The sequence below is a fragment of the Symphodus melops genome (genome assembly GCF_947650265.1).
Source record: "Symphodus melops genome assembly, chromosome: 20".
In the NCBI taxonomy this organism is placed as follows: Eukaryota; Metazoa; Chordata; class Actinopteri; order Labriformes; family Labridae; genus Symphodus; species Symphodus melops.
The window spans coordinates 5,523,162-5,550,572 of NC_136710.1; the positions used below are offsets into that span (position 1 = coordinate 5,523,162).

The 27,411-nt window shown below is 40.1% G+C and overlaps 3 protein-coding genes and 1 long non-coding RNA gene across 4 annotated transcripts in view; 2 read left to right on the top strand and 2 right to left on the bottom strand.

Annotated features, from left to right (window-relative positions):
• Window positions 1-27,411, bottom strand: part of LOC306841433 — a 172,786-nt gene that overhangs the window by 49,813 nt on the left and 95,562 nt on the right. The window lies entirely within an intron of this gene.
• On the bottom strand, window positions 111-2,938 carry arl2 (ADP-ribosylation factor-like 2). The gene is made up of 5 exons (XM_079371325.1): window positions 2,739-2,938; window positions 2,402-2,512; window positions 1,368-1,530; window positions 628-708; window positions 111-541 (listed from the first exon to the last, which is right to left on the bottom strand). The coding sequence occupies exons 1-5, from the start codon at window positions 2,801-2,803 to the stop codon at window positions 407-409; spliced, it is 555 nt and encodes a 184-aa protein (XP_079227451.1). The 5' UTR covers window positions 2,804-2,938; the 3' UTR covers window positions 111-406.
• Window positions 4,341-10,660, top strand: batf2 (basic leucine zipper ATF-like transcription factor 2). The gene is made up of 3 exons (XM_079371315.1): window positions 4,341-4,846; window positions 6,328-6,447; window positions 9,501-10,660. The coding sequence occupies exons 1-3, from the start codon at window positions 4,757-4,759 to the stop codon at window positions 10,581-10,583; spliced, it is 1,293 nt and encodes a 430-aa protein (XP_079227441.1). The 5' UTR covers window positions 4,341-4,756; the 3' UTR covers window positions 10,584-10,660.
• ppp2r5b (protein phosphatase 2, regulatory subunit B', beta) overlaps window positions 15,889-27,411 on the top strand; it is a 38,071-nt gene continuing 26,548 nt past the window's right edge. The window contains exon 1 of the mRNA XM_079371314.1: window positions 15,889-17,284. Within this exon, the coding sequence (XP_079227440.1) occupies window positions 17,092-17,284 (193 nt within the window). The 5' untranslated portion in view covers window positions 15,889-17,091. The remainder of the gene's footprint in view (window positions 17,285-27,411) is intronic.

Genomic DNA, 27,411 nt, shown 5'->3' on the forward strand with positions numbered 1-27,411 from the left:
ACACTGCTATACAAATGTTTTGGGACAATAGCTGATCAGTTCACATTAACATGGTAATGTCTGCACACATGACAGTTCAATGGACTTAATATACAAAACATTTAATTAAGAATTGTTTATTAGTTTTAGGAACAGGTCACAAGTAAAAGATACCAGAATAAAGTAAAACATAACTTCAAGAAACACCAGTATTTACATTTGTTTCACAAGGTTTTAAACTTGGGCAGGATCACTACATGCATCATTGAAAATGAGTGTCAAAGGTCATAAACTCCAGTTAGACAAGAGCACTTTAAGTCTCAAGTGCTCATCAAAAGAAAAACTTGATCTTCACAATGAAGCTCTCATTGGATCAGTTTCCAAACTAGAAGTTGAATGGGGGGAAAACATGGACAGCCACATTCATTCAGTCAGTGGTGAAGATCCTTGCAGCAATGTCCTCTAATAGCCAGTCCACTCCTGCTAACAGATTCTCCCCTGTTACTGCACTGCATCCAATGATACACCAGTGATGACTTTTGATCTGATCTAGTGCCAACGCCTGCAGGGGAAAAACACAAACTGTTTTATGACATGAACACTTTCAGAATAGTAATATCACTGATATAAAAGAACAGTTAATGTGACCTCTTTTATTGCCTCTTTGGACAAGGCTCCTGGTAAATCCTGTTTGTTGGCAAACACCAGCAGTGTTGCACCAGCAAGCATCTGCATGAAGGATAAAACACATTTAAATCTACATCTGTTATAACAAGAAAGTAATGAAACATGGATTTCATCTCCAAAAACATAACAAGACTCCTTGCTTTCCCAAATTCATTCAAAATGTTATCTTTGAAGATGACAGTTTGTTTTTTAAAATATAAAAATTGGCATTATAATGTAAAATTAAAGAGGAAATAATTACAGTAAGTACCCTCATTTATAACCAAACAACACCCCTATATAAACATTTGAGACGATCAGACCATTGTTTTTCATCTTCATGAGGTACAACTACATTAGGTGGTTTACAAAGCTGCGTACTGTATCTTCAAAAGCGGTGATGCCTTTTTTTTTTCTTACTATTTAGTTTTAGCTGTATTTTGATTATGAATAAAGGTTTATGAAAAAGAAGAGGTTGCACACAATGAATCCTTGAATTTGTTGGGGCACAAAGGATGGATCCTTGTTTTTAGGGAGCCTTCAACATGATGCAGTGATGTAATTGGTCTTCATATGTGTACTCCAATAGATGCAGCCCTTTACATGACGCATACCCATTATCTTACCCAGAAATTAAGGGACATATAACTCCATTCAACTGCTGAACCTACTATTCACATGTTCATTACTTTAACCAGTGTGTGTGACTTTGGTGCATATACCTCTTCCTGAAGCAGTGAACTGAGCTCCTGTCTGCAGTCCTCTAGTCTCAGTCTGTCTGCGCTGTCCACCACCCAAATAAGCCCGTCTGTGCTCTCAAAGTAGTTCCTCCAGTAGGAGCGCAGGGACTTCTGACCCCCTACATCCCAAATATTCAGCTTAAACCTGAGAGAGAGAGGGGAAGATGGGAAGGGAGTGCACATAATATGATGAAAATATTGCCTGACAATTGATCCAGCTAGGAAAAAATACACAATCTCCTTAATGTGGTAAACAAAAGAGCAAACCACCAAAAGAATGTGACCATAAAAAAAATAAGTGACAATTGCCTGAATGTGTACTCTTACTAAAGAGGTTTCTTGTTATTATGCATGGATGACCGTAAGACCGACTGCCTCTGGGGATGTTACAGTAGAGGTGTGCAGGATAGGATTTCTCTGTATTGAGGCTTGATTGAGCTCTCTGATATGTTCAAACTAGGCCGTACAGTGTTTATTAAGTTGTTCGTTTTGTGCTGCCTGCTTTTACAGCATACGTTTGGACTTATGACACAGTACAAAAAGCACAGCTGTAGCCTGTACTGATAACATTTATGATAGATTTGGTCCATTATTGCCCCAAAAGCTAACAATGAAAAACACGAGGAGCCAGGGAACTGAATTGTATCGTTCAGACCTTTGCTTTCTCTACAGTGACAAACATGATGTGTAATCATCAGAATCAGCTGTATCGACCAGGTAAGTTTAACACAAAGAATTTCACTTCAGTTGACTGTGCTCTCTCTGTACAATGTAAACATTAGATATTAACAATTAATTAAAAAATAAAAAAGGTAATTAAAGACAAATATGTACAAGACTAAATAATTGCAAAAGGATGATGAAGTAAACATGACGTAGATACAGTAGGTCTTTAAGAGTATTTATCGTAGAAAGAGAGATAGATTAGTATCAAATGAGTGTGTGAAATGTTAAATGTCTGTTTGGGCCTTAAACTGTGTAATCTGTGCACGTGCATGTGTGCGCGCGCACGTTACCCTCTGTGCTCCAGGGTTTTGATGTTGAAGCCCAGTGTGGGTGAAATGGTGCTCACGTCCTCTCCATTAAACTTCTTCAGGATGGTCGTCTTCCCCGCGTTGTCCAGACCTCTGCACGAACCACGTTAAAGACAAATATGATAGATGGCTCCACATCAATGTAACATACAGCACTCCATGTGCAAAACAAACCTAACAACCAGAGTCCTACTACATTACATAACCATGCACAGATATAAACTACATTTAAAAACTCTCGTGTTACTGACAATGATAAATATATAATAAGTTTGGTTCAATGCTACTTGTTCCAGCTAAGCTATTACAGCCAGGATACAACATCAGGAGTCGCATTTCCCGCTCCTTCTGCTTCATCTTCTTCAAAATCGTCAGCAAACCCATCGCGACGGTGTCCCGAACAGTTAAATTCACTAAGATTCAACGGATGAATAGTATGTTTCTATTAAAGATATTCATCATCCATCTGCGACATTGTGAACCAGGAAGAAGAAGCTACATTCTAGTCCCGCCCACCGCTGTTTGCTGATTGGACTATTTCCTAAAACGAAAGCTGATTGGTTGTTGAGACGCTTGAAGCCGGTTGATTGGTCAGTTAGCATTTTAAGGTGTGGTCTGCTCTTCTGTGTGTCCTATGGCGCCCCCACGCGTCGATTCGGGATGTGTGCAAGTCTGCCTCCTTTAAAAAAAACGTTTCATGACTGTGTGTTCAACTCTAGAAACGAATACAAGAGATGGGACGCATTAAAACTGTTATCAAACACAGGGAACATCAATGTAGAGCAATAATATGCTTGGAAACTGAAGTTTGGTATAAACAGAAGTACTGTTGGCCTTTTACTACAGAACCAATTTCCTTATCTTTAAATTGAACGTATGAGCAAAACAAATAGGAGTTGATTTAAACCTAGGGGGCAAATCTCACTTCTTCTTTGAACCAGTCATTTTATTGAGATGTTTGCAAGAACATCTGCAAGTTTATCAGCATAGGCCCAAAAGAATGTCAAGCAAAAGATTGAAATCCTGAGTCGAGATCACTGCCAAAAAATCTACTCATTGTGTTGAGTTGTTTGTCTAGAAGTTGTCTAAATAGTATTTTATTGGACATAACATTTCTAATTAAACCAAGTATTTCAGTAACACGTGTGTGTTTGAATTCTGCTCTCCAATTTATGATGACCTTTCTAATACACTTGAATGAAGTTGTTTGTTTTCTCTGAGCTGTAATATTTGAGCACCAATATCCTCACTATATCCAATGCCAATACAAGTAAAAGTTTCTACAATTATATATGATTTCAGCATACCTTCTGTAATGACAATGTCTATGACTGTCAAAAACGGAGACAGTAAGGCCAAGTCAAGTTTTTTTTAACCTTGTGTTTCATCATTTCCTGTTGAAAACCAGTAAAAGCTGTTGGCTGTTTTCTGGGGGCTTGGTCTCTAATTTCCTGGAAAGCTCTTGAAAAATTCCCTGCACGTTAGGGGGAGGTGGAGGAGGGACGACGACACTTTTTTTTTTAACATGGTCATCACCCCGGTTTACTCATGTCCCAGGACATATTTTCCCATTCATTCATCGTGATGCATTCATGTGCTATCGAAAATACTAGACTGTGTTGTGATTCACACTTTGGTTTACCTTTTACTCACAGCGAGACAATATATCTTAAACATGGAAAATGTACAATACGCGTAGACGTATGTCTGACTGACCAAGAGCATCAGGGAAGTTAAAGACTAAGTGACATGTTTGAGATGCTCTTTTAAATAATTCAATGTATCTGAAGGAAAACCTCTGTACCACAATATGATGTTTGTGCTCCTCCAGCTACTATTTTTTCCAACTTATATAAAAAAAACCACCTCTACCATCAGTTCTCCATGTCTAAAGATTTCTGCAGTTTTAGGAACAAGAAGTTACATACTACATTTGAAGGCAGCACAGCGTCCGCTAGATTTGCTGTGCAATGGGTCGTTTTAAAGGAAAAAGAAACTGAAAGCAGTTTCATCGTCTCGTTGCATCACCTGCAGTCTGTTGCCAAACCTTCTGCACTCAAAAGCCATCAAACCGTCAGAGCGCTGCATTCACAGACTCAACAAGTTACCAAGCAACAACCTGACTTTAGCTGCATTGCCCACCGAGAGAAAAGTGCATCCCTATTTTTCCAACATCTCACCCCGTTCACATCTCACTCTAAAGCTGCAGAGAGGAGTTCTGATGCTGCGCCAATTTCTGGATTTGAATGGCATCGCTTCCACCTGAGATCACACTTCACGGATGATCCGGGCTGACTGAAGGTCAGACGGCAAGCCAAGTCTCCTGTATTGGACGAAATGTCCCCGATACTCATGGAAACCCAGTGCGACAGCAACAGCGCCAGCTCCATGTCAGCTGAGGAGAACCGCAGCAACAACGCTGGATCGGTAAGAATGACTCATAAATCAAATAGATCATCCATATCTATAGAAGACCCCCCATCATATTAACTCTCATGATTCATGTTTGTGTGTGTGTGTGTGTGTGTGTGTGTGTGTGTGGGTGGGCAATGTCGAGAAATTCTACTTAACTGACAATTTTATTCTCAGTGTTTCTCCATTTTTCTTTCCAGTTTTAATTCATGAACATTTTGTTTCATACTATGGAAACATTAATATCAACAACTCACAATAAAATAAATAATAACCTACTAATAAGTATTTCCTTATCAACATTATAGTCAGTCACTTTTGGGTGTCCATCAGGGCCTTTTACAAAGTCTCATCAAGTTTTGTGTCAAGAAAGAGACTTTGTGCATCATCATTGCACCTCTTTCTCCCTTTTCTCTCAACTGTCCAATATGAAATGGTTCTGATAAAAGAACCAGGGAATCACCTGAGGTGTTGACATTTGTTAAAAGAATTGCTTAAGTTAGTTATGAGTCAAATGTGTATTTGTATGTCCCAGTTTGAAACCCAAGCTTTTCTTTTTGACCTCATAATAATTTGATCTTAACAAAGACAGTCCCTTGTCTTTAAGGTGTCAGTTTAGTTCCTCTTTTATCAGGTCTTATCATCTATTCACCGAAACACTGTTTACCTTAAACCCTCCCTCATGGTTCTACCTGAAGGAGTCATACAATAATGATGTGTGATCAGGGAAATCTGTTAAGAGCAGTGTTTTTTTTAAAGTAAATAATTAACACTCCAGCAGTTCAAGACTTTATTGATAGGTGACTGCTCAGAAGGATGCACTTAAGCGTGATATGTCATTTAAATAGCTCCTGTTTTACTAACTAGATGCTGCTTTAGATGGCAGAAATGCAGGTAAATGTTTGACACAGACAATTACAGAAAAGTACTTTTTTCCATTTAATTAATACATATCATTGAGTTTTTGAAGCAATATAGAAATTTTAAAGGTCTAATGGATTATCACACATTAATACAGCTGTGGCCCAGTGGTATCTCTCAACTGGAAAGTTCAGGGGTTTGATCTCCAGCTTCTGCTGCTGCATGTCCAATGTGTTCTTGGAAAAAGACACTTAACCTCAAGTTGCTCCCGCTGCTTCTTCTGTGGTGTGTAAATGTGTAAGAATGGATTATTTACTGATGGACACTTTACATCTTCCATTAGTGTGTGGACTCAACTCCAATTACCATTTAGCTTATGACTTTGAATGTGAGAGCACATGCTATTTCATGTGAGAGGTTGATCTCATGACCCATGTGAATGAGGATCACTTTCAAAACATCACTCAGCATCAAGATGTCATGTTGCTATCGAGGGCATCTTGTCTTAAATAAAAGTTCTTTCAGGAAGTTGGATAAGAGTGTCAGTCAGATGACTTACTTAATTAATAAACACAGAAGTGTGTATTTATCCCCCGAAATGTGTGATCCAATGTGTATTTTTGAAATCTTTACAGGAGCGAGAAGGAGAGATACAACAGGAGGGACATGGAGGGGCAGGAAGACAAAAGAAGAACAGAGATGCTGCACGGAAGAGCCGCAAGAAGACAACAGAGAGAGCGGACGAACTTCATGCGGTACAAAAATATCCACTCCTTATCTTCATTCTGTCCTTATCCTTCTTTAAGACACCCTCCTGTGACACAGGCTGTTCGACTTGTGGGTGTCTGCATGTCTTGTGTAATGTGACTGCATGCTCAAAGTGGTTTCTTGTAAATGCTCTGCTTTAGGAGAAGGGCTTTCCCTCCCTCTGCCCTCCCCATTGGCCCATCCTTTCACTTACACACACACACACAGTCCTGCCTTTGTTGTTGCACCCACCTCTTTACCGGTTTTTTCTCCCTGAGGGTCAAATTCCACATGTGGTTCTTCACAGAGACATATCTCAATCAAAATGAACTTCTTGAAGTACACATTCAAACTTGTATTTGGATTTTGTAAAGACTAAACATGTCCAGACTCATAAACTGAAGATTGTGCTCCATTTAACAGATTATAAATATGTTTCCTTTTTTGTTTAATAACATCCTCCAAGAATTCACCTACAACTCTGAGCACTGAGCTAAATGTGCTTAAAAATACTTAAAAGTCGACACATTTGGTGTTAAAGTTTAGTGAGAGTCCAACTTTTTAAACAGAGATAACCAAAGATTCACAACAGTTCTCTGTAAAATATTCTTCCACTGGGAAGATTAAAAAGAATTTGACATTTAGGGAAACATGTGTTGTTTGTGTGCTTACAGCTAAAGCGGAGCAATGATAGCACTTTTGTAAAGGCTAAATATGAAGCTGACAAACAGTTGACTCACCTTGCCTGTTATAATGAAACAGCCAACCTGTTTGAGTCTTTCAGAAGGTTTTTGGGTTTGATCCCGAGCTCCTGCACTCACACCGTTTGATGCTCACCTATCAGTTGATAAATACGTACAAAACTTTGTCATGAAATCCACAGGAATCACTGCACCCATCGAAGATAAAGTCTGTTAAACAACCCCCTCTGAATCTTTGGTTTCTAAATGTTAAACACTGAGGATTTAAGTGCTTTAAAAGGTGCTGGTATGTGGACTCTTTGACCCTCATTTCAATCTTTGTGCTAAACTAAGCTAGCCACCTCCCTGCTGTAGCTTTTATTTGATTGTAGAGACATGAAAGTTGAACTATTATTATTATTTTTTAGACGTATTTTCCAGAATGTCTTACTGATCCAGGCTTGAATGTCAATATATTTTTTATTGGTATTTGACTGTTTGGTTTGTTTCCATTTCAAAGTCTTAGTTTGATATCAAATAGTTGTAACCCTCGTGAGATGCACATGAACACATTTATGCTTCAGATAAGAACACAAGACCAGAATTTCTGTATTTAAGGAAGGGTCAGTTAAATAATAAAGTTTGGTCTTCATTTAGTTTATTAGTCATGGTCAATAAAATGTTTAAGCAGGTTTCTGTTTATCTTGAAGCCTGAAGCTTCGAGCTAACTTTAGCTTGCTAACACAACAATGCAGGTCACTGGCAATTGTAGCTTCTACAAAGGACAATTTTATTCTCTGCTTGTGCTGAACACCTCTGTGTGAACTCGAGTTCGGGGGTCAGACGTGTGTTGCTGAATGATAGCAAAGACTTTTAGGATGGCGGAGTTGTCACAAAACAGCTGATGCTAAAGGGCAACGTCTACTGGATCAAAAAGTCGCACATTCTTCCTTTAATAATGAATCTGTTCCTCAGTCAAGCCAACATCATTTTTTATTTCCACTTAATCAACATAAGAAAGTAAAAAACATGATTCCGCTTGTCACTCAGATAAATTTTGTTGCATCTCATTCTGACATTTCAACCTGTTGGGTAAAAAATGTCATAGAATGTCATAATTAAAGACGTTAGCATAAGTATTGTTTGCTCTATTGTCCTTTTAAACTCTTCCTGTTTAAAACAGTTGGATGACTTTGTTTTTTTTGTAACTCGATTTGTGAATTGGTAGGTGTGTGTCTTTGTGGACTTTCACTTTCTTTCTTCTCTTTCTGTTCTGCTCACTGTGTCCTCGCCTTCATTCAAAGAAGCCACAAAGTGGTTTGACTTACTGACATTACAGCGTCAGCAGTTCGAGGTTTAATCACGTGAAACATTACTAAAGAGAACTTATGCTTCGACAGTGTCTCTGCGACCTTTTTTTATTTTTATTTTTTTTTTTATATACTTTATTAATCCCGCGTGGGGAAATTCGGTTTTCACTCTGCATTTAATGTAGAGGTCTCAGAGTGAGGGGGCTGCCCACAGAGAGCGCCCCAGAGCAGTTGTTGGGGTTCGGTGCCTTGCTCAAGGGCACCTCGGCAGTGCTCAGGAGGTGGACTGGCACCTCTCCAGCTACCAGGCCAGTTTCCGGACTTGGTCCGTGCCAGGACTCGAACCGGCGACCCTCCGGTTCCCAACCCAAGTCCCTACAGACTGAGCTACTGCCGCCCCAAAGCCGCCTTTGTGACCTTTGATAGTATCTGTCTGATTGGGATAAACACTTCTTTTTTTTTAGTCTGGAATCAGGTCATTGTAGCTCAATGGCCATGAATCTTCTGTTATTGATGATAACTGTTTTCAGATTGCACTCAAACTTAATGAGGCTATAAAAAGCAAGAATTTAGTTAACAGTTAACCAAGTTCTTACAAGTCTATATAGCACAGGGTTTTGTTTGTAAGGCTAAACAGCCCCAGTAAGATTTTATTGTTCTTCAAACTGGTCAGCAGGGAGTCAACATTTTTCCTCCCTCTCGCACGTACCCGCTCTTTCATGGTGAACTTGCAGCACGGTCAATATTTCAGTTCCCCTTTAAAGTTCCGAATTTAAATCAGTCATTAACCGCTCCGTAGCTGTTTTTAATCACAGCACACGAAAAGGGTTTTTTATGAAGTGTGCCATAACAAGTGCTTCAGTCTCATGTTCCATAAAAGCACAATGCCGGCCTGGTGTTGATGTATGTCTTTAATTACTTTTTATAGCTAAAGATGAACACTCTGAGGGATAAGAAAGACAAACCTGACTCAACACAACATGAGCTATTAGTCATTTCCAACCCCCTTATGTGCGCATCCTTTTTTCTTTTTATGTCTTTCATACCCTGTTCTCCGCTTCTTCTCCCCAGGAGCTGCAGAGTCTGGAGCGATCAAATTCAGCCCTTAAGAATGAGATTGCCTCATTGAAGAAAGACCACAACATGTATACAACAGCTCTGGAGCGCCACAAGCCTTTCTGCACCCTTAAAACCTCTGCATCCAGCTCAACATCCAACCTCTTAGTTTCCCCCTCAGCTGACTGTCAGATCAGCCCCAGCCCTCTTCAGGCCTCAAGCTTCTCTCAAACTACTGCCTCCTCACTCACTACCTCCTCAACCTCCGGGCTTGGTCTTCAAACCCGTAACACAGTAGAAAACTCTCATCTCACATCTTCAACTCCTGCTCCAGCAGCTCCGTCATTAGTTTCATCCAGCGTCTCATCAGCTAAGCGCTTCACTCCCTCCAATTCTATAACTAGTTCTTCTTCTGTCCCTTTCGCTACAGTCCCGCCTCCTCACTCTTTGTTTAGCGAAGCTCCTCCATCCCTAATCGCATCAGGGAGGACAAAACGTAGGCATGTCTGCACCAGTCTTATTTCAAGCAAAGAACCCCCCAGCTCCCTCACCACACCTGCTCAGCCCAAATATGTGCAAGGCGCACACCATGACAGTTCTCCATATTCAGGAAATGTGTCTTTCTCTTCAGGTCCTACTGGTACGCTCGATGCCTTGCTACCCAAACAACCCTTTTTTACATGTGCATCATCGACTGTAAGACCCCCTTATTCCACTTTGGTGTCAGAAAACACAGGTCAAGCAGTCCAAGCTTGTCCAATGAATATGTCACAGCAACACCCAGGAAGCTTCAAAGGAAATCCAGTGGGTCCACCATCAACTCTTCAAGGTTGTGCTCCTCAGCTCCTCTCATTCTCCCCTCAGGCTAACCTACAGCCGTCTCCAGGCTCTGCTTTTGCCGTTACGGCCGCACATAATTCTCCGCCCCTGCTTTCCCTGCTCACAGTCCCATGTCCACTTAATGTCTCTCTGACGACATCCAGCAGCTTTGAAGGGCCGCTCTCTTATTCCCCACTCCAACCTCAAAATTCAGGGGATTGTTCAGTAGATTTCTCCCTTTCTGAGCTCCTGGAATCTGATGATTGGATACTACATTAAGCATGACCAGTAACACTACATTTCATGTAGCAAGGCAGACCCAACTCCCAGTGCCAGAAATGATATTTAACTCTTAATATTCTAATATTCTAACTTAATATTCTATATTTTACAATCAAATCAAATTAGTCATCATACTCCAAATTGGTCCAGAGTTAACGCTGATGACTGTTCATTCTTTTTCTATAATAATCACAGCACAGCTTATTATAGTGACAACACTGCACTTAGCAGGTATGTCGATGAGTTTGAGGTTTGACAAATTTAAGAAGACACAATTTCTCATTTTACTTGCACACACAAAAAAATGAACGTATGTGTTGGCTGTTGCTCATATCCCTCCTCTTCTCTTTTTAAAGGGATCATTTAATGTTTTTACATCAATTTTCTCCGACAGTTGTTAAAAATGTCCAACTTTGCCAACTCAGTTCAATAAATGACTACTGAAAAAAGAAACGTCAACCTAAAAAAATGCAGGAGCATGCAAGTTTTAGAAAGACATTCTTCTTCTTTCTTAGTCCTTAGATGAAGCATGAACCTTAAAAACATAAGTTACTTGTTGTAAATCAGGGTGGAGTACTTACTTCCCTGCAACTCTTAGGAACTTTTTAGGAAACCCTCGCGTCTGGGCATCATCTTTGTGGTCTGGTGAGTTTCAGAATGTCTATGGCAACACATTACAGGCATTACTACTTGTCTTTTACTCTTCCGTCTTTTTCTCTTGTTTTTACCTTGTTTGTATTGCACAATCAAAAATAGGAAAATACTCTTCTCGAACATTTCACTGCTACTAAAAATGTATTTATGTCCTGCAATATTTAATTCAAGACAAAAATTGAGTAATCTTGCTGATTCATTTTGAAGCATCATTTTGTTTTTTTAGTTTTCCTATGATAAAACACATACTGCTCATTCTTCACTTGAAATAACTGAATTGTATTAATTGTACTGTTTTTCAGATAATACTCCTGAGGAAAATTAGAATAGGTTTTTACTATATTCACCTGCAACAATAAAATTCACAAGACAAAGGTGATGACTACGTAGGGATTTAAAGCCTGACAAACCACAAAATGCCCAGATTAAATGTCTCAGTTGGTGTTATCCAAATACTTTGGGAGTATCTGTATAAAATATCTGTTTAATATTTTGGGTTTCCAAGTATATTTCTCAATAAAAATGTGCTTAGAGGTAGATTGGCGAGTTATTTTAAAATGTCTTCTTTTTAAATATCTATTAAAAACCCTCTTCACATCTTGACAGAAATTAAAACATGAAACACTCAAGTGGTTGAAGATTGCCAAAATGGAGCTCACTCTTGCCTGTCAAAGCTTGAATTAACTATAAAAAAGAGATTGTTAACTTCGTTTACAGCACGATGGTCCGCCTTGGCTGTTATAAATATGCTATATAAATAAAGTTGACTTGACCCCTGAAGGTCGTTCAATTTTTCATGCACAAAGCATTTAACTATTTTAAGAGGCTTATTTGGATTCCCTGCAAGACCAAAAACAGAGATGTGTACGTCTCATGTATGTATTCAATCACATAGTTTTGTAATATTTTGTAGTTTGTAAAATGTGTTCCTTCCAACAGTCTGTCTTAAAGAACTGTATTTGGCAGACGGTAAATCCACACAGATCTTTGAGAGAAAGGATGTGATGATGGTGTTGTAAGCATTAATTGACAGTAAAGGATCCGTCTGGCTATTTTTTGTCAAAACACCTGCTGTATGTAAATGTATAAGTGAATCATGTTGCATCTCAACTAGCTAATTAAATCCTTATTAATGGAGAGATTTTTTTTTTTTTTTAAAGTACAAACATCTGGTCTTCTTCACTTTCTATTTAAATGTCAGTGTTTTTTTTGTTTCAAAGGATGTTTCCAGATTCTTCTTCTTGTTGGACACAATAAATGATGCACAGGAAATAAATGAGTCTGCTTAATATACAGTAGTTGATCCTTTAGAAGTTGTTACCATGCAGTGTCAGTATGCCTTTGGGACAATAGTAACACTCAGGTTATGTAGTGCAGGGATTTTTGTTGTTTAGGCACAATACTGGTGATATTTTCTTGTTTCTGCAGTGCATGTCCTGCACCTGTTTAATTGCTGAGAGAATTGAGTTAATAATCATTTTATTGAATTGAATTTTATTGAATTGAACACAAGTAGTTAATAATTTCCCCTTGGGGAAATTTGTCTTGGACTCAAAGTTTGTCAGTACTTCTCAGTCCAAAACAAATTTCTCCCAGGGGACAATAAAGTGTCTTCAATTCAATAAAGCAAATGAACAGTTAAAAACAAACAGGTAAAATATTCTTAAATCTTTACAGTTGTATAACTATTTTAAAAAGCATTTTTCCCCCTTTAAACTGGGAGTTGAAAAGAGGAAAAGGCTGGCTCTCTGGAATGACTGTGGGAGGCAGACAGGTTCTGGAGAAATAGCGTGAAAAAATGTGTGGGAAAGAAGAGGAAAAAAAAAAAGGAAAAAAAATAGATTTACTTGTTATATAGTCAGCCAGTACGCCAACATATTTTATATCACAGTGGGAATATTTCTGGTTAATTAAAGGTTAAATTAAAAGTACCCGCATTTGAACTCTTCTAATGCAAACAACAAGACACTGAAGTATTTTTTTTTGCAATGATGACCTGTTGCCACTTGTGACTTTATTCAACAATAATTGCATAGTCTTGTTTAATAATTTGAAAATGTCTTCATAAAACATAAAAATCACTAACTGTTGGAATGCTTGGCCTCACAGTGATGTTGCACGTCCCAGGGACACGGACCCTAACCCTTGCCACAGCAACAGACCCTTTTGCTCCATTTCATCCCCCACTCTCTCAGCCCAACGTTTCCTGTCTCCAGCTATTTGTTTGATTACTGTAAACACAGTCCTTCACAGAACACAGATTTTACAATTGCTGTGGTACATTGGCCGCAAAATTATTTAAAACTTTCTAAGACCCTGTTGAGATACTGTAGCTTATAATATTGTCATTGTAATACACTACATGTTGTATGGCACAAATAGCAACATGTCCCTTAAAAGAACTTGGAAACCTTTTGGCCTACTTAAAGTATTCTTATGAAATTATGATATATGACACAAGTAGAGTGTAGACTTTTTAGACTAGCTGTTTGTGTTACTAAGCTGAACAGACCAGTAGCCTTTTAACAGCCTCTCCTGCACGCAAATAGGAAGCAGACCAGCAGGGACCCAGTCACTCACCGGTCCCCCGGTGTTTTTCCCCAGAAGGCAACCGGCTGAGCTCATCTGAAACACAACATAGAGACGGAGGAGGGAGGAGGGAGGGGGGGGTGCGCATAGGTGGAGAGAATGGGGAGCAAGCGCCTGTGTAGCCTGGTGTAGTCTAATGTGCACCCTCGTTCTGGATACAAGCTTATTAAGCAGGAGAATGTGAAGAACAGGATGGAGGATTCAAACCTGGCTGCGCAAACACAGCAACAATACACCTCCTCCTCTGCCAGCCAAGGTGTGACTTCGAGAGGGAGATGAAAGCGCGTGGATAATTGTGCTTTTTGAGCGCGCGTGTAAGAGAGGGAGCAAGAGGGAGAACAAGTGGCTTAGTGCAGAGAGGAACAATGGATTGGACTTGATCCTCTAAGCCAGCTACAACCCCGGGAACACGAATAAACACCACACAGGCACATGCGCACGCACTCGCCCAAAAAAAGGGAAGCAAGGAAGATGAGGAGGGGGGAAGGAGGAGCGTCAGACTCAAAAACTGATATGAGCAGACGGGCGATTTTAGGATCAGACCTTTAGGGGTGCTCAGCTTCTAAAGAGATTGTGACATGAGGAGTTAGGGTACTTGCAAGTGTTCAGTCCTGCTTCAGCACTAATTTCACAGAAAGAAAATTGAGATTATTTAAAATTAAAAATATGTATATATATCTCTCTCTATATAGATATAGTAAAATATTGTAACATGAGTTCAACACTGAAAAATACTTTCTAAGAAAATGAGTGATGTAGGCATCAGTTAAGCCATAGCCTACAACAACACATGATGATTTTGTATCAACGTTTTGAATGCACAACTTGTAATAGTGAATCCATATACTGCGTCGTATTAATTTTAAAGTAGGCTAAGTGGAGCAATTTTTTTTTAAGTAAACGAATCTACAACTAAAATTCTCACTAAAGCTAAGGTCTTCACTAATATGTTATGATCTAAAATGGCACATTATTTGAATGAAGTAAGAAAAGACAAGATATTTCCAAAAGTTTTTTTTCAAATGGTGAGGTATCAGCCTCTGTCAGTCTACTATTATTTCAAAGGTGCTGAGATGGAATTTAGAGGTGCTTAAGACCTCCCCAAAAGGGTCTAAACATGTCTTTTCATATCCGAATGAGACCATAGCCAGAGGTTTTACAATATTGATTAGTTGTGAGGGGCCAATTGTGCATCTGTTTAAAATTAAAGAAGTTTTAGTGGCTTAGACATGCCACAGAAATAAATGTAAATAAATAAATAAATACATCCTATAGCGTCATCCGCAGTGAAGAGCCTTTTTCCTCTCTCTCCTTGCACCAGCGTTGGACTGAGGTATCATGGTTGCATGTAGGACAGAGTAAGATGATCAAGCCTCCGGTCAATCCTTTCAGAATAAAATCCTTTACTGACGCACCTGCTGTACACGGGGTTTTGAATTAAACACATTTGTTTGAATACTTGTTTCACCAACCACTGGGCTCATTGGCAGATTTGTGTAGATGACTGGTGTGATAACTATAGACATGAAAATCACTTGCAGAGTCATAGGACCTACAAACAGAGCGTATCATTACTTCTTTCTTACATTAACACTAATATGTATTTATAATTCTCTAATTCTCTAATTACTATTATTGTATCTTTAACTAATTTGAAGAGGGAGATCTTCTATCGTTCCCCAACTTCCCCAACGACTTAAAAAGACCCAGGTGTGCTGTATTTCTAAAAGTAAAACATTTTTTCCATTTTGATTTATTTTTTTGTGAACATAAAAAACTCTAAAAATAAAAAAAATTTTTTTTAAAGTTGCTTTGCTTGTCATCCTTAATGGTGTAAAATGGTGTCTTACAGTCTCCACATTGCAAACCATGACACATTTAGACCAAAGGATCAGCCCAAGTCAAGCACAGAGAGGATAGCAGTGATTATTATATATTCTGGAAATGAATCTATTTTCCATTAACAAACTCATAAAGGAGATCCCTTTTAGGTGTCCTATTTTATTTTGAAATCCGGGGTGCCTCGTATCCTGTACAGTCTTACTCACAACGTGTAATTGATGAAGCGCTGTACGACCGGATAACGGGATCCGAGAAGGGGGGACAGGAGCGAAACGCGTCAGTCTGACTGACATAGACGGGGTGCTATTGTATAACACAGGCCTGCAGACTTCAAATTCCAGGTTGCTTTCAGGAATAAAATCTCCTTTCTTCTATTTCACTCTTTTCTTTTTTTCGGAGGTGCAGCAGCAGGGCTCGGTGTTGCATCGGCCGCTGGCGGAGGACCTGCACATGAGGGAGCGTTCTTTCCCCCCCGCCCTGACACGGAGGACGCCAGGAACTGGAGGTTGTGGATAAAACTGCGAAGAGAGCATCATCATCCACCTCTGTGAGAAAGAGGAAGCAGGTGCGGCCGTTTTAACAAGCGAGAAGGACAACAGTGATGCGGCAGCCGAGGTGGGCCCAGATGGATGATTTTATGATATCATCATCCACCACCAGGACCGATCACTGATTTTATTGATAAGGACCAACATCTTCCAGGACGAACCGACCTCGGATCCGTTTGTTTGCTTCATCTGGATAACAGTATAGCAGGTTTATCTGTGCTTGATTGCAGTGTTTTCTTTACATAAGGAACCGCGTGATCAATTATAGAAATAAATATCCAAATTTAGGCCCATGACTTAGTGTGTGTGACGCCATACAGCAGCAGCAAAGAGGCGTGTGTGTGTGTGTGTGTGTGAGAGAGAGAGAGAGAGGGAGAGAGGAGACGCGCCTTTGACTGAGCATCATCTGGTAGCCTAGCTGTAGGCTACTCCTCTACGGGGATGATACACAAGCGATTTTTCATCTGTGCGTAAAAAGGCTGAAGATTCAGGGATGCTGCTGCTGATGTTGCTGCTGCCATTTCCTGTCCGGCTCTGATAGACAGAGACAGCGAGGCGCACATATACTGGACTGGACAGTCAGAAAAATATCTTTCCTTACCTCTCCTCTGCCTCTGCACCTTCTTTCCCCCCTTCTCTCCTCCTCCCTTCTCCTCCCCTCTTCCTCCACTTGCAACAACTCGGTGCGTTTTATTCTTTGAGATCAATTGATAACCCCGTCTGTGATTCATAAAAAAGCCACCGACTCCTCCATCCCCTCCTTCATTCTCTCCTCCATCACCCATACATCCTCTTAAGCACCTCTTCGCGGCCCTCTCACGCGCAAAAGGCACGCACGCACGCACTCACCACCACCCCCCGCCACAGCCATCATGGAGACGACCAAGCTGCCTCCCACAAGCCCGTCCTCGCCGACCACCAGCTTCTCGGTGCCGTCCGCGGAGAAGGTGGATGGCTTCCCGCGGAGGTCGATGCGCAGAGCCCGGCAGAGGAGGTCCCACAGCTCGTCCCAGTTCCGCTACCAGAGCTCCCAGGTGGAGCTCACCCCGCTGCCCCTGCTCAAAGGTAAGTAGCCGAACTGTATTACTCTAGCTGTCACTGGCAGGTCGACAGGTAGGCCGATATACAGCATATCTTATCGACAGGCCAATTGTATGGAATGAAAAGGTCAGCATAAGATTCCTGTTAAAACTGGGATGAAACACCTCTGCATGAAAGCGAATGCCACTTCCTGTCTTCACATAACACACTCATTGATCACAGTGGGGAGATGTATTGATGTTCATATTTTCTATTGATAGGTATCCACTTATTTTGTCCTTTTTGTCCGTGTGCTTTGTGACTAATGGAGTTAATAACAAATGGCTTTGATTGATTTTCTTAAAGGAGTCTGTCTCTGGTTTAAGCCTGAGATACTGAGAATGTTGGGATTCAACCTTTTTTTCATTTTTATTTTATAATTTGTTGTCATTTGTTATATGATCAAATATGGCCAACACCTACCTTTTATGAAATTAAGTTACTAAAGATTTAAAAAGAGAGCAAGAACAAATTGACCCACCAGAGAAGCTTCATTATGTGATTTTCTTTGCAATTTGTTCGACAAATGGTTTATTCATTTTCATCTCATTCATCTCAGTTTCAGTGGTTTTACCTTATAACACGTTTAGTAATTGATTTCATACAAGTCGTATAGAAAACATAACAAGATAGCCGAGAGGATCAAGAAATGGAAATTGCAACTCAACATCCAGTACAAGTACATTTTAAAATGCAGGGTTTAAAAAATAATGTTTCAAAGAGGACATTCATCTAATCATGAATTTGTCCAATATCTAGTTCAAATCCATGCAGAGTTGTTTAGTTGATGTAGAACACTTAACCATGATGACACTGGATGTGCCATCAAACGTCTCCTCGTCTTTTTGATGAGTTCTTAGTAGAAGAGCAGCTACCAGCTGTTCAAACAAACGAGCTGTGGCTAAAGACAGTGACATTCAGACTGGTGAGACATCCCTCATCAAGGGGGTCCCAGCTGAACTTTATGAAGGTCTCCTTAAAGCGCTAACCCCAGAGCTGCTGGTATTCATTACGCAGCGAACACTTTGATCTATGTGAGCTTGCTCCAGATCCGCCCTGAATAAGGGCATGGAGGCTACAAAGGCATAAAAACACATTTGCTTTCGTTTTATGATTGCTGTTAACATTTTCTGTTCACCAACCTGCAGACAGTTCTGGAAAGGCTTTGTTGTGAAATGGAAAAAGATTTGTCATGATAAAAACAGAAACATTTAAAAACCAAACTAAAGCAATGTTAGTAATATATCACAGTTGATGAAATGGTAATGCTTTACACATAATTGTATACTATTTTTGACCCAGTCCACTTCTATACATGAGCGGTGTGCTTTTAGTGCATACAAATGTGTCTCGCTATAGTAAGTATACATCTGAGATATCCAGATCAATATTTTTGTACCTTGTCTTTTGGTTTCCACAGTATACAAACCCTCCACCCCTCCCTCTTCTCTCACCTTTTCTGTATTTACTGCTATATTTCTATTTTTGCACCTATACGTCTTCTTCACCTTGCCATTTTCTCTCTTTCTTCTCCGTGTGTGTGTAGCACAAGGGCACATTGTAAGTCCTGGTATACGCCTCTAACCCCTCTTGATGAGGTTACTCACCATTACATGTAGCCCTCAATCTCCTCCCATTAACCCTCTATGAAGGAAAGACCTCCCTGCTTTAAAGATAGTACAAAGTGTGTACTATGCTCTCGTCTGTTTTTACATCTCATTTACCTTTCGACGACTTCGTCTCTGGCCCTTACTCGAGGACTGCGTGCAGCATGGGGATGGAGGGTTTTCATTGCAGCTTTACAGCACCTGTGGTTCAGACGTCTCTCTGCATATGTGCCTCGCACTCCACAGACAGAAGTCCCAGTTATCACATGGCTGCTGCACCGCTGCGGCACTGTTTCTGGATCCCCATGAGGAACTGATAGTAAGATTCTGCAGCACCGGCGCTGGAGAAAAGCCTGGTGTGGGGAAGTCTGTAACGGGCGCTATGTAGGCCAAGTGTAGACAGACTTGTGGGTGTTTAACCCTCCAGTGAATCACATTCCCATTGTTAATTTGAACTCCTTCTCCTGTTAACAACAACATATCTCAGTTTTACTTTCAGCCTCGGGCAAATCTTTCTTATTCAGTTTCTGGCTGAATTTAAAACATGAAACTGACAGAGACGAATGACACAAAACCAGAAAGAAATCTGAAAGCACCCTACAACACTTAGACACTGTGAGACAAGTTCCTATGATGAACATTGCTTCTTTTGATCAGTATGGTTGTTTGTTGCATCATTTTCACATTTACACCAAATGCACAACCCTTTGAGAGCAGCATTTGCAAAAATTCAACAAAAATAACATTGTTAAATGTTCGTCTGCAGAGAGAGCAAAAGCCTTAATGTTCGGGACAAATTTCAATGAATACCGGAAGAAATCCATCCAGGAAACAGAGTTTGTGATTCCTACCCTCAATTAATCACAATAGTCTAACATCACGCGTCTTTGCTGACCTCTCATCACTAGTTTCTTCTGTTATTTACATTTATGTCGTGTATGAACACATGCAGTGGCTTTTAAGAAGCCAAAACAAACCCCACTGTATTTTCATTTTGTTAATCTCTCAGTCTCTCATCAGCCCTTTACCCCTCTGAATCTCCAGCTTTCTAATCACCTGAAGCAGTCAGTTCTACCATTTGAGTTAACGTCTACCTGGCATGTATATCACTTCACATGCATTGACTCTCCTTTCAGGTCATGGGCTCTTATGCTCTACCTGACCCTGACCACTGAACCTCCAAGAGTCTCTAAAGGGGTTTTGCTTTACATCACAGGTGCGTTAAAGCTCGAGTGTTCCTTATGATTCAGACATTGGCAGTAAAGAATAAGAATAAGGGTCAAAATGTAAGTATGATAATAGCATCTTGGGAGGTTTCAGTAAACCATGCACTGATCAGGAACACTAAACCAACCAATAAAATAGCAGCAGGGATGGTCAAGGCAGCCAATTCTTCCAAAGACAAAGGGTGAAGGGTACACGGTCCCTATGATCCCATTTACAGCACACTCAGGCTTTGCGTTGGCCTGTACCTAAATAGGCAATAGACTCTCCTTTCAAGGTTTCTTTTATACAAAGACTCTTCCTGTGTTCATAAAAAAACTTCTTTTTTTATATAAACTGTCAACCCTACTGTCTCTTTCAGAAGGGATGGTTTTTTCTATCACAGTAAAACTATCTTGTAAAAAAATACACATTTTCAACAATTTCCAATGGCAGTCTCGCTATTCGTTTTTGCACTGTTTCAATGTGACTGTGAAAAGATGGAGCTTTGATGTAAGTACTGCTGAACATTTTTTCAGACAGGTCCCCAAATGAGACTATGATTAAGTCACACTGAGGCACAAGGGCTCAATAAAGTTGGGAGTTTCTTGGGGACCTGGGAAAATTAAAATGTTTTATTATCTCCGATCACACGGTTACAGAGTTGCCAGAATTATATTAGAAATGTTTTCAAACACTGAAAGCATTCCCCTTCTCTCAGTATTTTAATTGTCACATGATATAATAGAATACTTGAGCATTGTGTCCAGTAAAGATGGTACTGGGAGTTAATGTTTGTGGAAACAAGCCCAGGTATTTGGCTGCTATCTCCTGTCTGTTTCCATTTGTACAGAATAAGTACATTACATCTGTCTGTCTGTCTGTCTGTCTGTCTGTCTGTCTGTCTGTCTGTCTGTCTGTCTGTCTGTCTGTCTGTCTGTCTGTCTGTCTGTCTGTCTGTCTGTCTGTCTGTCTGTCTGTCTGTCTGTCTGTCTGTCTGTCTGTCTGTCTGTCTGTGATAGCTCTCGAACTAGCCGTCCAGCATGCCATTAAGCTATCTAAATTGCTTTAGGGCTAGCTAAAACGGCACTTCAGCTGTCAGGTTCTATCTGACCAGTTAACTATTTGATAAAGCAACCTAACATGCATCATGTAGTAGGTAACAGATTCATCATTTAAAAAAAATGCACTAAATGGCCTTGGTGCTGATCATATTCAGCCTGCAATATGATAGCTTCTTCCATTTTTTGCATAAACTCATCAGCTGGGTCGAGAATCTTTAGGCCTAATGGATGATCATATAACATGTTATTTATTGCAGAATGTATCCGTGAAGGGTTTTTGAATTGGTCCTTGGGTTTTTCCTGGTTGTGTTCCTCCATGTCTTCAATTACTCTGTCCAACCAGAGAGCAGGCTGTTAGCCCGGTGCTCCTTCTCAGCTGTGATGCCCTCCCCTGGGGCCACAAATACCAGTCAGGCTTCCTGGTCACGCGTGTTGTGCTGCTGCTGGCAAGCTAACTAGACTAAGGTCACATTCCTGCCACACATGTCATCAGCAGATAAATGAACTTATTAATATTTATGGATCGCCTACAAATGCCACAAATGTAGCCTGGAATGTTTTTTTTTTTTTTAAATATTCAAAGAGATGAAGAGTAATTTAAGTGTCTTTACTTAATCAAAAAACAATAGAGGATATTCCAACTTAGCAAGGCTGCACCAGACTCTTTGCTTTTGACCTTGAGATATGTTTGGTTTCAAATGGCTCTTAATTTGTAGGTTTTCCTGTCTCGTTTTACTGGATGCTAAAATGGCTGAATCTTATTGGTGTATTGGAAAACACACAAGACATACACAGTCATCTTGGAGCAAATTCAAAATGTGATTAGGTTTTAAGAACACTATAGGCTTGCAGTTTGAGTTGACTTACAGTAAGGATGAGTCATAGCTGAAAAAATACCTTTCTCACTGTCACTTTACCTGTCATATTTTTTACTTTCCACCGATAAAGTATGAAATCTCAAAAGACAGAAACAGAAAAGGCACAGGAAGAAGAAATATCATCATTATATAACAGCAGATGGGAAACATGATAGCCGTTGCTAATATCTTTGCTGTGTTTCAACACTCAAGGCTGTACAGTAATTACATCACTCCAAGAAACAGTGTCACTGTTAGTAAAAACGACCACCATGCAGGAAGAGATTTTACAAAATAACATACAGCTAATGGAAATGTCGTTGGATAGCAAATGATGGGACATGATTAGGGTTAGGATTAAGTTTGACATTTGTGAGTTTTACTATGCAGTGAGTCAGTGGTGTTATTTCGAGCAGAGGGAGGATGAAATCTTACAGAGGCGTGTGTGTTTGTGATTGTGTTCGCATGCAGGGTGATCATGGGACACTTTCTTGTCTATCTTGAGATCTTGGGGAGCATTGAAGAAGCCAGCAGCTATCTCAGCAGGAGCTCAGTGTAAAAAAAAACAACAACAACAAAAAAACCCAACAGAAAACAAAACCGACTTTCTGTTCAGCTCAGCTCAGCGGCACATTCTGCGGTCCTCTGATCTACACATCTCTATAGACCTGGGCGGACTTGACAGGAGAACAGATTTGTAGGATGGAGCAACGTATGCCTATTTTGTATTAAAAGGACTTTTCAGACTAGTTTTTGGTATTTTCCAAGGACAAAAAACTATCTGTTTTTGCAAGTCACAAGATGAGCATACTATTACCAATCCTTTAAAACCAATGTCATGAGAGGCTCTGGTTTCGTTGCCCTGGAAACATTTTTTTAAGCACACCGTATGATTTGGCAAACACAGTCAGACCAAGTAAAAAAAAAAAGGGACAATTCATTTTTTAACAGCTGTTTCTAATAGTCAAATGTGTTGTTGTTGGATTCCCTCTCATCAAAAATTGATACCTAGCTTTATAGAGCAGCAGCACGTCTAATTGGTGTTTTGAAAATGAGTCAAACACGCTCTGCTCCTGTTTGCTTAGGGACTGACTCCTCAAACCAGCTCAACAAAATAATCAATAGAAAAGCATTCATATCAGGTTATTCATAGATAAAACAGCCTCCAGCATGCAAACTACTACTATGGCTAATTGCTATTTAACCATGCAAAAGAAATGTCCTTGTAACGTGTGTGACGGTTTCTGTCTTTGACTTTTCCATCAGTGGCGACCAGCATGAGTAGCTTTTCAAAGGGCTGCTGAGTGGCTTTGAATAACTGTCAGGCCCTAAGGATGGTGTGTGAGGTTAGACAGTGTTAAATCTCCCTTTCCTGCATGAAGCCCATCGTGCTGCTAAAGCATCTTTAAAAGCAGCAGAACACCCTGCAGATATACAATAAGCACCACTTTGTAATTGAATAAGACTATGCTGCACCGAGTAACAGATGGCGAGTGTTATAGCAGGAAGAATGAAATGTTGATAGTTTAGGTTAGGCACTCACATTAAGTATCACTTCATGTGCTCAAGCTACCTGTTACGATAATGATATGTATCACAAACCAGCAAGCAGTTGTCCTTTTTTTTGCAACTGGGATGTCTTGTAGCTGTGCATCCAAGCACCTGTGTGATCGGCCCACTTTACCGTTTGACATGTCAAAGTTGCTTCTTCAAGCTTTCAGTTTGGATGAAATTTCAAATCTTCCCACCGCTGTCTGTGATGAACAAAAAATACACACTGCCGTTTGTGTTTCATAATGTTCTCAAAAATGCAACATTTCCCCAGCTAACAATGAAGGGATTAGACGGGAAACATGCCGGTAGACATTTCTGCTTTGAAATCCTAAAAGAGAACCCCACACAAATATAATAGAGTGAAAGTATCATTTTAGGGACAAGCTGTTATGAATGTGCAAATAGACTCTAAGCTTACAAATGTAAAAATCAGGGTTTCAGGGCGATTACTAAACAAACAAACAAACAAACAAACAGAGTAGATTTGTTTTGATGCATGTTGCGTAAAGGCTTTACTCTAATCATTTGCTATACCCTTCCTTAAAGTTAGATAACAACTTATCCATTTGAAAAACTTAACATTTGACTGTGACCTTATCACTCTGCAGGCCTTGTCATACCCTTCATGGGGCGGCTGTGGCTCAGTGGAAGAGTGATTGCTCAACCAAAAAGTTGGAGGTGTATCCCCAGCTCCAGCAGCAGCATGTCCGCTGTGTCCTTGGACAAAACACTTAGTACACAGAGTAAATGGGCAGTGTCATCAGAAGACTATAAGCTCCATACAAGCTGAAGTCCATTGACCGTATCATTAACGACAGCTACATATTGTTTTCATACTATCCACTTCCTCTTTCTCCTGCTGATTCTATGGTTGAGATTTTCAAACATTAACATCAAAGTTAACCTCATAGAAAAGGATAAACATTATGCTTCGATACCGACCACACGTTGAAGGACACCTCCGCATTCCATCTCAACATCACAGATAACGCTGAGGTTAACGCTGTGGGATTAAACAGCGGCTGCAGTCATGGCATCGTTGATATTCTCTGCCAAGATTCTTACTCGCCCACAGGCGTCGGATGGTGGAAGGGGCGGCCACTCATTTTCACACAGTTTTTCCAGCAGCCTCCGTGAGCAGTGATGTCCAATTGGTTTGACGGAGCATGGCTTCATTCTAAAATACCTGACCTACATGCACAGAATTTGAACGTCCCCTGTGTCTCCTAACGTCAACAGTATTCGGGAGGGCAAGATTTTGCCCTTTAACCATGCAAGTTCTGTTGACTGATTTTAAACTAAAGGAGAACGTCTCAGCACGGGTTGACGAACATTTTGACCTGCTCCCAAACCTGTACTCCTAACGTTGGACATTTTTCCTGTAATTAGATTTCATACAACCAACCAATTCTTCTCCCACGATGACCCAGCATCATTCCTTCATAAGCAAGCACATGCTGACATTAAAAGCAAACACTTTTCTTAACAGGCAGGAGCCTCAAGCAGTACCTCATTGGTAAACAGCCATGTGGGGTTGGGCCAAGAAAGTGTGTGTGAGAGAGAGAGAGAGAGAGAGAGAGAGAGAGAAATGGAGAGAGACAAGCAGACAGAGGCAGAACTGCTCAGATCCAAATGAGTTTAACAATTATTCGTATCATTCACAAAGCTGCCATGTTTACATGATCAGTACCTAAAACAGGGTCACTGTTAACTTGTGCAGCTTCATATTTTGCAAAGGCAACAGGATCAATTTGATAGTGACTCGTTCGAGTATGACCATTGGTCTGTTTGTGGCCCTTTAATCCATCGTGATCATGTAATAGTTCTTCTTCTTCTTAAAAAATGAAACAGATAGCACCTGTTCTCTCGAGGTGAGTTTTTGGTTTGCTTGGCTGCATATTAAGTATGCACACTGTGTATGCATATTTAATAACCACATGTTTTAAACTCCACTGAAACACTGAGTTGTGAGTGAATTGTGGAAGGTGTACTATGTTTCACTGTTGTGCAAGTGAAGATTTCCTATTACCAGTCGATGGTTCTCCATGTTGATACCAACAACAGATTTCATTGTTATTCATTTTAAAAACCTTCCAGTTCAGTAATTCCATGTAGTGGTAAGGAAGCAGTGGTTTTAAAGGGAAACGCTCATAATGCTAACTGTGTTCTGTTAAGTGTCAGACTATAGCTGAAGTTAGCGTATGTACTCTTACCTGAGAAACAAACACAAGCCAATATTTGGAAAAAAAAGATGCTCTTGTTTAACACATTGTAAAGAGTTATACGTTTGACAATATTTCATTTATACTGCAACATGGTATTGTGGTATTTTGGGTAGACACGTTTTTAGGTAAATGACTGTTGTCTTTTTGTTAAAGTTACCACGTTGTTCTTTTAAAGCCGGAAAAGGTGTCAAAAAAAAGAAAAACACATTTGGGTGCTATATGTTGCAATGGATGAATACAGAAACAAAAAAACTGCCCAAAGGCCTGCTTGTGATAAATCACACAGAGTAATTCAGCTGTACGTTTTTGCTCGTGTGTCATTTCAGTTGTGTCTTTCCTCCACAAGGTGAAACTGTACTGGGAAATGAAGTGCCTATGCCATGTGTAGACTAACCTCATGTGATTTAGTTACCATAGCAACCTGTATGAGAGGATATAATTGTGCTTGTGTCCCTTTTTTTTCTGACATATGTTTTTGTCCACATCATGATAACATTGACTAACATTGATGTGGCAAGATACGCTTTAAACGTGCTGTTTACCGTAAAACAGTAACCTCCTCACACAGATTGTGTGGGAGATAGAATGACTGTGTGTGTGTGTGTGTGTGTGTGTGTGTGTGTGTGTGTGTGTGTGTGTGTGTGTGTTATAAAGGGAGAGGCCAGCTGGAGGGGCCTGGTATTAGGTTACAGAATGGAGTAGTTTCTGCTCTATGACTGTCTTAGATCAATTAAAAGGGAGAGTCGGGCACGAGGAGGAGGTTTACCTAAAATGTGCTCCTCTTGTGGTAAGGCAGAGCATAGCTAAAGAAGCAAAGGAAATATTAGACATACAGAGGTGACGTATTGTGAATCCCTCTCGAAGGAAATTAAGGATTCATTTTAGACTGGATGTTTCACAAAGAGCAGAAAATGTGTCCAAATATTTGCAGTGATTTACAGCCTGCTCTGGCTAAATCAAGAACAAGAACATGGGAGATTTATCTTTTCATTTATCACATTTTCTTGTGTGACAAGCTGTAGCAGCAGTGTGAAAAAACAAAAAATCCTGAGCCTGATGAATACACTGCACAGTAAACCTACAGATTATTATTCTACAAGTGAGGGTTGCAGAGCTAATCAAATGTTGAGGATGTCTCCAGCTGGGATAACCATCTTCAATATTTGTTTACCTACTGTCTCCAATTAATGTTTACATTTGGAGCAGCAGATATTGCATGTGGAGGAGAATTTTAATATCGTATGGTTTTGAAAGTCATTCAGCGGTCAAGGAGAATTCACACTTGCAGATAGAAAAGGAGACATGTCCAGTTGCTATGTCTGCTGTGAAATCTATTTATTGAAAGTGATTCAGCTGGTTATAAGGAGAGTAACGACAGGCAACAACGCTTGAAGACGTGAACCACAGCCTGTAACACCAAGGCTCTCTGTTCATTGTGCTGTGTGGAGGAAATGTATATTATTAGTAACATTGGATTATTTAAAGATGGGCTTAGTGCACCACTTAATCTTTTGCCGTGGCTTACCCTTCTCTAACTGTCTTTGTTAAAGTGAAAATGAGATTTTTTCTGTCCATGTAGACTTTGTGCTATAAGATGCTAAA

What these genes read in the sequence shown, in the direction of transcription:
- arl2 (XM_079371325.1), bottom strand. Translation starts at nt 2,803, where the DNA reads ATGGGTTTGCTGACGATTTTGAAGAAGATGAAGCAGAAGGAGCGGGAA. An exon ending in AAAACCCTGGAGCACAGAGG is followed by an intron (nt 1,531 to 2,401) that starts GTAACGTGCGCG and finishes TCTCTCTCTCAG; the next exon opens with GTTTAAGCTGAATATTTGGG. An exon ending in CCAAAGAGGCAATAAAAGAG is followed by an intron (nt 542 to 627) that starts GTCACATTAACT and finishes TTTCCCCTGCAG; the next exon opens with GCGTTGGCACTAGATCAGAT.
- batf2 (XM_079371315.1), top strand. Translation starts at nt 4,757, where the DNA reads ATGTCCCCGATACTCATGGAAACCCAGTGCGACAGCAACAGCGCCAGC. An exon ending in GCAGCAACAACGCTGGATCG is followed by an intron (nt 4,847 to 6,327) that starts GTAAGAATGACT and finishes AAATCTTTACAG; the next exon opens with GAGCGAGAAGGAGAGATACA. An exon ending in GAGCGGACGAACTTCATGCG is followed by an intron (nt 6,448 to 9,500) that starts GTACAAAAATAT and finishes TCTTCTCCCCAG; the next exon opens with GAGCTGCAGAGTCTGGAGCG.